The sequence below is a fragment of the Dendrobates tinctorius genome, unplaced genomic scaffold, assembly GCF_039654945.1.
Source record: "Dendrobates tinctorius isolate UK_male_01 unplaced genomic scaffold, ASM3965494v1 ptg000424l, whole genome shotgun sequence".
Taxonomy (NCBI): domain Eukaryota; kingdom Metazoa; phylum Chordata; class Amphibia; order Anura; family Dendrobatidae; genus Dendrobates; species Dendrobates tinctorius.
The window spans coordinates 1,670,539-1,682,500 of record NW_027362088.1 but is presented as its reverse complement, the minus strand read 5'-3'; the positions used below and the strand labels follow the sequence as shown (position 1 = coordinate 1,682,500).

General features: G+C 50.2%; 1 protein-coding gene across 2 annotated transcripts in view; it reads left to right on the top strand.

The window, feature by feature from the left end:
- The first annotated feature begins 2,135 nt into the window (after positions 1–2,135).
- The window catches only part of ACADVL (acyl-CoA dehydrogenase very long chain), a 50,415-nt gene continuing 40,588 nt past the window's right edge, over positions 2,136–11,962 (top strand). The window contains exon 1 of one of the 2 annotated variants that reach the window (XM_073564063.1): positions 2,136–2,385. In XM_073564063.1, the coding sequence (XP_073420164.1) occupies positions 2,327–2,385 (59 nt within the window). In that variant the 5' untranslated portion in view covers positions 2,136–2,326. The remainder of the gene's footprint in view (positions 2,386–11,962) is intronic. The other variant, XM_073564064.1, reaches the window with a different exon arrangement.

The following is an 11,962-nucleotide window of genomic DNA, read 5'->3' as shown; positions in this document are numbered from 1 at the left end:
AGATATAGAGATAGATATAGAGATAGATATAGAGATAGATATAGAGATAGATAGATATAGAAATAGATATAGAGATAGATAGATATAGAGATAGATATAGAGAGATATAGAGATAGATAGATAGATAGAGAGAGATATATAGATATAGAGAGAGATAGATATAGAGATAGATAGATATAGAGATAGATAGATATAGAGATAGATATAGAGATAGATAAGATATAGAGAGAGATATAGAGATAGATATAGAGATAGATAGATATAGAAATAGATATATAGATAGATATAGAGATAGATATAGAGATAGATATAGAGAGATATAGAGATAGATAGATAGATAGAGAGAGAGATATAGATATAGAGAGAGATAGATATAGAGATAGATAGATATAGAGATAGATAGATATAGAGATAGATATAGAGAGAGATATAGAGATAGATAGATATAGAGATATAGAGATAGATATAGAGATAGATAGATATAGAGATAGATAGATATAGAAATAGATATAGAGAGAGATATAGAGAGAGATAGATAGATATAGAGATAGATATAGAGAGATATAGAGATAGATAGATAGATAGAGAGATATAGATATAGAGAGAGATAGATATATAGATATAGAGATAGATATAGAGATAGATATAGAGATAGATATAGAGATATATAGATATAGAGATAGATAGATATAGAGATAGATATAGAGATAGATATAGAGATAGATATAGAGATAGATAGATATAGAGATAGATATAGAGATAGATATAGAGATAGATATAGAGATAGATATAGAGATAGATAGATATAGAAATAGATATAGAGATAGATATAGAGATAGATATAGAGATAGATATAGAGATAGATATAGAGAGATATAGAGATAGATAGATAGATAGATATAGATATAGAGAGAGATAGATATATAGATATAGAGATAGATATAGAGATAGATAGATATAGAGATAGATATAGAGATAGATAGATATAGAGATAGATAGATATAGAGATAGATATAGAGATAGATAGATATAGAGATAGATATAGAGATAGATATAGAGATAGATATAGAGATAGATAGATATAGAAATAGATATAGAGATAGATAGATATAGAGATAGATATAGAGATAGATATAGAGAGATATAGAGATAGATAGATAGATAGAGAGAAAGATATAGATATAGAGAGAGATAGATATAGAGATAGATAGATATAGAGATAGATAGATATAGAGATAGATATAGAGATAGATATAGAGATAGATAGATATAGAAATAGATATAGAGATAGATAGATATAGAGATAGATATAGAGATAGATATAGAGAGATATAGAGATAGAGATAGATATAGAGATAGATAGATATAGAGATAGATAGATATAGAGAGAGATATAGAGATAGATAGATATAGAGAGAGATATAGAGATAGATATAGAGATAGATAGATATAGAGATAGATAGATATAGAAATAGATATAGAGAGAGATATAGAGAGAGATAGATAGATATAGAGATAGATATAGAGAGATATAGAGATAGATAGATAGATATAGATATAGAGAGAGATATAGAGAGAGATAGATAGATATAGAGATAGATAGATAGAGAGATATAGATATAGAGATAGATAGATATAGATAGATAGATATAGAGATAGATATAGAGATAGATATAGAGATAGATAGATATAGAGAGAGATAGATATAGAGAGAGATAGATATAGAGATAGATATAGAGATAGATATAGAGAGAGATAGATATAGAGATAGATAGATATAGAGATAGATATAGAGATAGATATAGAGATAGATATAGAGAGAGATAGATATAGAGATAGATAGATATAGAGATAGATAGATATAGAGATAGATAGATATAGAGATAGATAGATATAGAGATAGATAGATATAGAGAGAGATATAGAGATAGATATAGATAGATATAGATATATAGAGATAGATATAGAGATAGATAGATAGATAGATAGATAGATAGATATAGAGAGAGATAGATAGATAGAAAGTGAAGCACGCCGGAGGCCGCCCGCCGTCAGCCGGTAGGGGGCAGTGTGCGGCTGTGGCCCATGTGGCGACGTCTCGGCCGGCCGCGCGCACTCCTGTCAGGAGTATTAATGTTTTGGCTGACAGTTGCCACAGCGGCCTCACCACGTGACTGCTGCGGAGATGACGGCGGTCACCCACCAGTCACACGTAGCGTCAGCCACTACCCCGCGCCGCCCGCCTCCTGCTGCGGACACGACAACTCCCACAATGCTTCGGTGCCGGAAGTGAAGTGACCTTGGTGAGGACCAGTGGAGCTACAGGATGACGGCTCTGTTACCGGCCGCTGTGTCCCGAGCTCTCCTCCGTCATTTCGTCCCCTGGTAAGTGACGCCGAGAGGAAGATCGCCGGAGAGTCACTGTCCTATGACTCTGACCCCTAGGTAGTGCATAGTGGTGCAGTCCATGCAGTGTGTCCAATGTGTGATATGTAATGTTGACCGTACCATCGTCCTGGGATGGGTGTGCTAATGAAGATTATAATCCTACTACTCACCCTTCTCATTATAAATGCGCTGATCCACGAATATTCAGTGTATGCTGGGACAATCCACTATCCAGCCAGTAGGGGGGGAGAGGGGACAATCCACTATACAGCCGGTAGGGGGGGAGAGGGGACAATCCACTATCCAGCCAGTAGGGGGGGAGAGGGGACAATCCACTATACAGCCAGTAGGGGGGGAGAGGGGACAATCCACTATCCAGCCAGTAGGGGGGGAGAGGGGACAATCCACTATCCAGCCAGTAGGGGGGGAGAGGGGACAATCCACTATACAGCTAGTAGGGGGGGGGAGAGGGGACAATCCACTATCCAGCCAGTAGGGGGGGAGAGGGGACAATCCACTATCCAGCCAGTAGGGGGGGAGAGGGGACAATCCACTATACAGCCAGTAGGGGGGGAGAGGGGACAATCCACTATACAGCCAGTAGGGGGGGGGAGAGGGGACAATCCACTATACAGCCAGTAGGGGGGGGGAGAGGGGACAATCCACTATACAGCCAGTGGGGGGGAGAGGGGACAATCCACTATCCAGCCAGTAGGGGGGGGGAGAGGGGACAATCCACTATCCAGCCAGTAGGGGGGGAGAGGGGACAATCCACTATACAGCCAGTAGGGGGGGAGAGGGGACAATCCACTATACAGCCAGTAGGGGGGGAGAGGGGACAATCCACTATCCAGCCAGTAGGGGGGGGGGGGAAGGGGACTATCCATTATAGGAGGGGACAATATGATGTGTATTGGGGGCTGACGTACGGCGTGTGCAGGGGGAGGGGACAATATGATGTGTATTGGGGGCTGACGTACGGCGTGTGCAGGGGGAGGGGACAATATGATGTGTGTTGGGGGCTGACGTACGGCGTGTGCAGGGGGAGGGGACAATATGATGTGTGTTGGGGGCTGACGTACGGCGTGTGCAGGAGGAGGGGACAATATGATGTGTGTTGGGGGCTGACGTACGGTGTGTGCAGGAGGAGGGGGCAATATGATGTGTGTTGGGGGCTGACGTACGGCGTGTGCAGGAGGAGGGGGCAATATGATGTGTGTTGGGGGCTGACGTACGGTGTGTGCAGGGGGAGGGGGCAATATGATGTGTGTTGGGGGCTGACGTACGGCGTGTGCAGGAGGAGGGGACAATATGTGTATTGGGGGCTGACGCACGGCGTGTGCAGGGAGAGGGGACAATATGATGTGTATTGGGGGCTGACGCACGGCGTGTGCAGGGGGAGGGGGCAATATGATGTGTATTGGGGGCTGACGTACGGCGTGTGCAGGGGGAGGGGGCAATATGATGTGTATTGGGGGCTGACGCACGGCGTGTGCAGGGGGAGGGGACTATATGATATGTATTGGGGGCTGACGCACGGCGTGTGCAGGAGGAGGGGACAATATTATGTGTATTGGGGGCTGACGTACGGCGTGTGCAGGAGGAGGGGACAATATGATGTGTATTGGGGGCTGACGCACGGCGTGTGCAGGAGGAGGGGACAATATGATGTGTATTGGGGGCTGACGCACGGCGTGTGCAGGGGGAGGGGACAATATGATGTGTATTGGGGGCTGACGCACGGCGTGTGCAGGGGGAGGGGACAATATGATATGTATTGGGGGCTGACGCACGGCGTGTGCAGGGGGAGGGGACAATTTGATGTGTATTGGGGGCTGACGCACGGTGTGTGCAGGGGGAGGGGACTATATGATATGTATTGGGGCTGACGCACGGCGTGTGCAGGAGGAGGGGACAATATGATGTGTATTGGGGGCTGACGCACGGCGTGTGCAGGGGGTGGTTGGGGCAATATGATGTGTATTGGGGCTGACGCACGGCGTGTGCAGGGGGAGGGGACTATATGATATGTATTGGGGGCTGACGCACGGCGTGTGCTGGGCTAAGCAGGGGGGGTCTATCTCTACCTCTTGTAACCACCGCTGACCTCCTGTATATAGGGCACAGTGTGTTGCGGGCGGTTGATGGAATCATTTAGGGGTATGGGGGCACTTCACTAGCGGTGTGACCCTTGTGCACGGCCTTCTCCTATCTCACTGTGATGAGGTGTGGGGTTTGGGTCACACTGATGTTCAGTTTCATGGGGTAGCGGGTATGAAGTTCTGGGGGTGCTGCTGTCTGGGCTCACCTGGTGAATGAACCACCCACCGCCAGTCAGCGAAAGCACACGGCCCTCAAGCATCGGCACAGCAGGCAGTCAGGTCCGTGGTATCATGAGGACTCGGAAACTGGGTAATGTGAAGAGTAGGCAATCTACCAATGCTGGAACACAGAAGCAGGAGGACAGCAGGTGTGACGCAGGCACTGGTAATGTGAACAGTCTCCAGTAACAGCAGGTGCAGGTATTGCACAGACTTCAGTAATGGTCCAGGCAGCAGACAGCACGGGATGAGTTATCCGGCTGGAGAAAAAGTTCTCATAGAACTTTGAGGAAACAGCAGGAACCGAGGACTTGGATGAAGTCAGAGTTCATGCAGGACTATAGGACACAGTTTTTGATTAACTCTCGGACATAAAGGTGTGTCCAAACTAGCCTTTAAAGGCCTAAGAAGACATGTTTGGGAGACTCGCCGGGCATTTAAAACCCAAGGTGGAGTATAGCAGTGAGCAGCGGCCATAGGCGATGGGTGAGGAGCAATGCCAAGCTGAGACAGGTGCTTGACAATCTACAAGCCCCAGGACAAGTGTATCTGGAAACGTGGTGACATGGAGTAATCTCATATAATCGTGGTGGTATAGGAGGGCAGGCATTGATGGGGAGTCCTCACATAGACCTGCGGCCGTACGTCAGGACTGGCGGTTACGGCGGGGGTCTTCTCATAGATCCGCCATACGGCAGGACTGGAGGTGACAAAGGGGGGTCTTCTCATAGACCCACAGCCGTTCAGTGGGACTAGAGGTGACGAGGGGGTCCTCGTAGTCGTACGGCGGGACTGGAGGTGACGACAGGCTCCTCTCGTAGACCCACAGTGATACTCGCCCCTACGTATATAATAGGAGTACGTTCGAGACCTGTATCTGGGGGTGTTACAGAACTCCCCAGCACCCTGAATAGGAGATGCATGTATGATAGGTGCATTGTGAGATGCATACCCCTAATGCAGCAACCGACCGGCTGCGACCCCCTGGGCGGAGGTAAACGAGATCCCACTTCTGACCGCCCCCCACCTTTGTAAATGATCGAGGGTCGCCGGCCACCTGCGGCTATTGTAATGTACGTCTGGCGTCTTAAGGGGGCTTTACACATAGCGTGTTATGATTGGGTCACCGAGGAGGAAAACAAAACCAAGCTAAGTCACAGAAAACCAGAGAGATCGGAAACTAAGCGGATTGCAGACCCCTGATCCTAACCACAGCAACTAGAAGTAGCCGTGGAGCGTACCTACGATGATTCTAGACGCCTCGACACAGCCGGAGGACTAAATAAGCCTAAAGCAAGAAAAGAGAAAATCTAAACAGCCCCAGAGCAGACCCCAAAGGAATAGACAGCCCCCACACATGTATTGACGGTGAAACAAGATGAAAACACAAACACAGGTAGGAAAATAGGCTGAGCAAATCATGGGGCCCTCACTAACTAGAAAGGACAGGAAAGGAAAGATGCTGTCTGCAATCACGCCAAAAAACCCTGCAAAAATGTCCAACACTTCTGATAGCAAAAAACCCCTGAAGTCACTAGACTTCTCCCACTATATCAGCACTCTGGCATATTCTGAGAACAGAGCAAAAAGAGGCCAATCTAATAAGGGACGAAAAGCAAACTGGCACATACAGTGACATAAGAGTGGAAATTCAGCACAGCCCCAGCCGGGGCTGGCTAAGCACACAAAAACTGAATAGACCAAACCAAATCAAGTGTGAAAAATAGCAGAGAACACTTAGCTTGAGAAGGCAGGAACTGAACTGGAAACTAGAACCTCAGGAGGCAGGAAAAAATCACCAGCATGGGAAAAGGGAGTCGGCTGTCTTAAATCCAGTCTGAGACTCCAGATGTCCAATCCTCGTCCTCATTATCAGGTGGCAGGTCTCTGTTAATTAGATCAACTTCATTACCTCCTGCCACCAGCAGAGGGAGCCCGGAAAGAGAACTCACGACTCCTCTGTCAACACAACCAGCTCCTTCACCAGAAACCAGAGGCAGACCAGAAAATGAGTTCACAACATGGCGATATCGCTAGCTCGTCACCGATTTTGTGGCGCAGCAGCGATATCACTACATGTGATAATTACCTCCCACCGGCTCCCCCGCTGGCTGTTGCTGATCGCGCGAGATCGTCCACGTCCATTTCTCGTCGTCTGCTTTCTGCTGGCGCCAACGAGCGAGCTATGGACAAGGGCAGACTGGAGTTCTATGGCCCAAACCTTGCAGTAGAGGTCGTACGAGAGGTGATGGCTGATGTGCGTACTGATCTGAAGGAAAAGATGGCCGAGCAGACCAGGATAGAGCTAGCCAAGATGGAGATGGCAGAGCGGACCACAATAGAGCTATCCAAGATAGAGACGGCAAAGCGGAGAGAGGAGAGTCAGCGAGCAAGGGGAGCTCTGACCTCCGCCCAGATACCGTCAGCAGTAAGCCACAAAAAATTCCAGTATAATGCCTTCCGACAGTTGGGAGAGGCAGAGGAAGACATTGATGGCTTTCTGCAGGCCTTTGAGCGGCAATGGCCCCTTCATCAAGTGAAGCCGGAGGATTGGGTTCAGATTCTGGCCAGCAAGCTGACAGGCCGGGCAGCGGACACCTATCCCACGGTATCTGATGAGAACTGTATGGACTATGAGCGGGTCAAAGAAGTGATCTTGGCCCGGTATGCGCTGACACCAGAGGCATACCGCCAAAAGTTCAGCGGACTTATAAAACAGGTAACAGATACCCACGCTGAATGGGCCTGTAAACTATGGCGGTCACTGCTACAGTGGGTAACATAGTAACATAGTTTTGAAGGCTGAAGAAAGACCTTATGTCCATCTAGTTCAGCCTATTTTTAATGCAGCTGTTCTGCATTGTTGATCCTGGTACAAGGGAGCCAAGCAACCACTAAGGAGGACGTCCTCCAGCTCTTCTTGTTAGAGCGATTCTTTACTGGACTAAACCCCGAGACACAAGAATGGCTTCAGGACAGGCGGCCAATGACTCTTGAGGAGGCCGCTCGTCTGGCCGATGAACATCATGATGCCAGGAGGTCTCAGTTGTCAGAATCAAAGACTGTCACTAGGGGCCCTCCCATGGGTCTGGAGGTCCCTAAACTACAGAAGATTGTAGGGGGACCAGCTAAAACCCTGACCTACCAGAGTCCCCCTGTGGCGCGATGCTACACCTGCCATCAGCTAGGGCACCTGCAAAGACAATGTCCCAACCGGACTCAGTGTACCCAGTGGCCAAAGGCGGGAACGGCTTCCGTCAACCGGGCCGCTGTACACTACTACCAAGGCGAAGCTGATCCGGCATTGGGGGCTAGAACTAATCCAGGGAAGCAAAAGATGGAGGAAATGCTGCATGAAGTAGACCCCATGCAGGCAGCCCGGGCAGATAATCTACAAAAGCATCGACAGGTGGTGTGGGTTAATGGGAAACGTATGAAGGGACTAAGAGATTCTGGAGCAACTTTGACCCTTGTGAAGCCTCATCTCGTCCGGGACCAAGAGAAGATGGACCGGACAGTGGCCGTCCGTGTAGCCGGGGGAGCCATACATCGAGTGCCCACTGCCAGGATTCACCTGAACTGGGGAGTCGGGGATAGCCTTGATGATGTCGGCCTGATGGAGGATTTGCCTGCGGACGTCTTGCTGGGAAATAACTTGGGGCCCATGTTGTCTGCATTCTCTGTGGCCCCTCTGGCTGAGACCTATCCTGTGACCACCCGGAGACAAGCTTGAGCTGCGGAGGTGGAATCACACTCAGAGGAGGCCCAGGTAAGACACCCCAGCCCTGCACGTATTCCCATAGCCAGACACATTTCTTGGGCCACCCCAGGGAGGTACTTGAGGATCCCTCATTGCAGGGGTATCGTGGGAAGGCACAGGAGGGGAGAGGGGTACTGGAAGGGGAACAGTTTGTATGGAAGCAGGGACTCCTCTACCGGATCACAGAGCAGCACCACACAGGGACGAGCCCCACTATAAAACAACAGCTGGTAGTTCCCAAGAAGTATAGGCAGGAGCTACTGCGAATCTCTCATGACATACCCTTAGCCGGGCACTTCGGCGTCAGTCGCACCAGGCATCGTCTGATACAAAACTTCTTTTGGCCGGGGGTAACCTATGATGTTCGTGAGTACTGCCAGACCTGTGACAGTTGTCAGCGCATTGGCAAGAGGGGAGATCGCTGCAAGGCCAAATTACACCCCCTCCCCATTGTGGAGGAGCCATGTAGCCGAGTAGCGGTCTATCTGATAGGGCCGTTAGCCAAACCCAGTCCATCAGGGAAGAAGTATATATTGACAGTGGTAGATTATGCCACACGGTATCCAGAGGCGGTTGCGTTACCTAACATACTGGCAGAGACTGTGGCGGCTGCCCTGCTCCAGGTTTTCTCACGGGTTGGATTTCCCCGGGAGATTATCTCGGACCAGGGTACCCAGTTTACAGCAGAAGTAACCAACCAACAGTGGAAGCTGTGCGGCGTAAAGTCCATTAGAAGCGCCCCATACCACCCGCAAACCAATGGGTTGTGTGAACGTTTTAACGGAACATTAAAGCAACTCATTGGGACTTTTACCAGGACCTACAGGGACTGGGAGAAATTCTTGCCACACCTCCTGTTTGCCTATCGGGAGGTGCCCCAAGAATCTACGGGGTTCTGCCCGTTCAAACTGTTATACGGGAGGTGGGTAAGGGGACCCCTAGACTTAGTGCGAGAACACTGGGAAGGGGAGGGAACCATAGAAGGGGTACCTATTGTGCCCTATGTGCTGGAATTCCGGGACCGCCTACAGGAGCAGACTCAGGCTGTACATGGGAACATAAAGGCGGCCTAACGACGCAAGCGCGTATGGTACGATCGGAGGGCCAGAGAACGCACCTTTGAGATAGGACAGAAGGTCCTGGTGTTAGAACCAACTAGGCAGAACAAGTTCAAAGCTGCATGGCAGGGGCCCTACCAGGTAGTGGGGAAAATAGCCGACACCACCTACAATGTCGCAGATTGTGCCGATCCCAGGGTTATCCACGTGGTCCATGTGAATATGCTGAAGTCCTACCTGGAGCGCCCTGAAGAGGTAGTGGCCATCTGTGCACCCGAAGCAGAGGATTTAGCAGGACTCCCCTTGCCTGATGTCTTAGGGGAGAGGACTCGGTGTAAAACATGGGACCAGGTACACTGGGGAGAAAACCTAGGGCCCCGGGAGAGACAGCAGGCGGAGGCGTTGTTGAGGCAGCGACAGAGGATGTTTTCGGAGAGACCAGGGTACACCCGCCTGGCACAACACAAGGTTGAGACCCAGGATCAGACCCCCCTGCGACAAAACCCCTTCCGCGTCCCTGAGTCTGTACGAGAAGGGATGCGACGAGATAAAAGAGATGTTGCGTTTAGGGGTCATTGAAGAGTCAGTCCCTGGGCATCCCCCGTAGTGTTAGTACCCAAGAAGGATGGGACTACCTGGTTTTGTGTAGACTATCGCAAGCTAAATGAGTAAACGGTGACGGATGCGTATCCCATGCCGCCTGTGGATGAGTTGTTAGACTGGCTGGCGGGGGCAAAGTATTTGACCACCATCGATCTATGCAACGGCTATTGGCAGATCCCCCTGTAACGGGGTCTACCAAGCTGGGGTACCTCTTTCAGTACCACCCTGTGTTTTCGGAGGTCCGCTCTGCGTTGGCTGGAGTATGAATGAAGGACGCTGGCTGGAATTCCTTGGTTACATGGGCGCATATAAAAGATCACTGCTTCTCCATGTATTTCCAGTCTGACAACACTTTACTCACAGGACACAGAATATATCACACAGATACAGAGGGCAGGCCAATAGAAAAGCGGCAGGCCAGACATGCATCACAAAAGGCGCAGGTGGCCGGAGCCTGCCGATGTTTACTGTGGAAATTACAAAGATGGGGGGAGGGCGGACAAAAGGGGAATGCTGATGCATTAGGGACATGCATCTCACATAGAACCTATTATCCATACATATAACTGCACAACATATTCTGGGTGCTGAGTGGTTCTGTAACATGGCTCCCCCTTTTCTCCTTCGTCTCATTGGGGGACACAGGTACTGTGGGTGTATGCTACTGCCATCTGGAGGCTGACACTAGGCAATACAACACAAGGTTAGCTCCTCCCCCGCCGCATACACCCTCGCCCTGATTGTGGGCGGAAACCAGTTTTTTGCTGAGTGTCTTATGGAGGCACACACAGTCTGGATCTCTCCAGACTATTTTTTTCTAGTTTACTATGAAGATGAGACAGGTGCGACGGATCCTATTGAAAGGGTCCGATCTCCCCAAACCAACAACGGGCGAGCACGCGTTGAGTATCGTCTCCGCGTATCCTTTCCCGCACCGAGGGACATCTCTGGGACTTTTCCCCAGACATCAATTTTTTGTTTGTTTTTTATTTTATGAAGATAAGTCAGGGGCAACGCATCCTATTGAAAGGATCCGATTTCCCCAAACCATCAACGGGCGACCACGTGAGAGTGTCGCCTCCACGTCTCCTCTCCCGCGACGTGGGACACGATGCCAGACTTAGCCCTGTCCATCCCAAGGTATTGAAACCATGGGCTTGCACAGAGGCACAAGACTAGTCTGTGCGGCCCCCACTGCTCCACCAACGCTAGACGGAGGTGCTGCAAGGCGGCGGACGGTCCCTCTCCTCGGCTGAAGCTGGACGGAGTTAGGGTGCCTACACCGTCCTGGATCCCCCACCATCCCTCTCCTCCCCGGTATATCTGGTGGAGTCGTCAGAGATCGCGAATCACCGGCTGTGTGTGTGGGGCTCCTGGGCAGAGCGATGCGGACTCAGCAGCGGTGTGCTGGGAGCGTGCAGCAAATCCTTCCCGGTGCTTCCTCCTGCAGGTAAGCTGGCGCCCGTCGCCACCACCTCCGCCGCCACCTCCGACCACTCCTGTTGCGGAGCCTGGCGCTTCCAGCAGTCGCGCTGCTGCAGCGTTTGCGGCTGCGCCGCTGCGGCATCCTCGGCCGCATCCCGCGGGCGGATGGTGTAAAATTGAGCCCGCGGCTTTGGCCGGAGCTAGGCCGCGGCGGAGGTCCCGCCTCTGTCGGGATGTCACTTCCGGCGGCCCGCCCCTTGAAGCCGGGCAGGCGCCGAATTAATTGAGGCCCCGGCTTCGGGGTGGGATAGGCCGCGGGAGGTAGGGTGGTCGGCCTGCCCCAGAGCGATACCTCCCGAGGGTAGGTGCGCAGGAGCGGTGGCGTGGAGGACGCAGGAGCGGTGGCG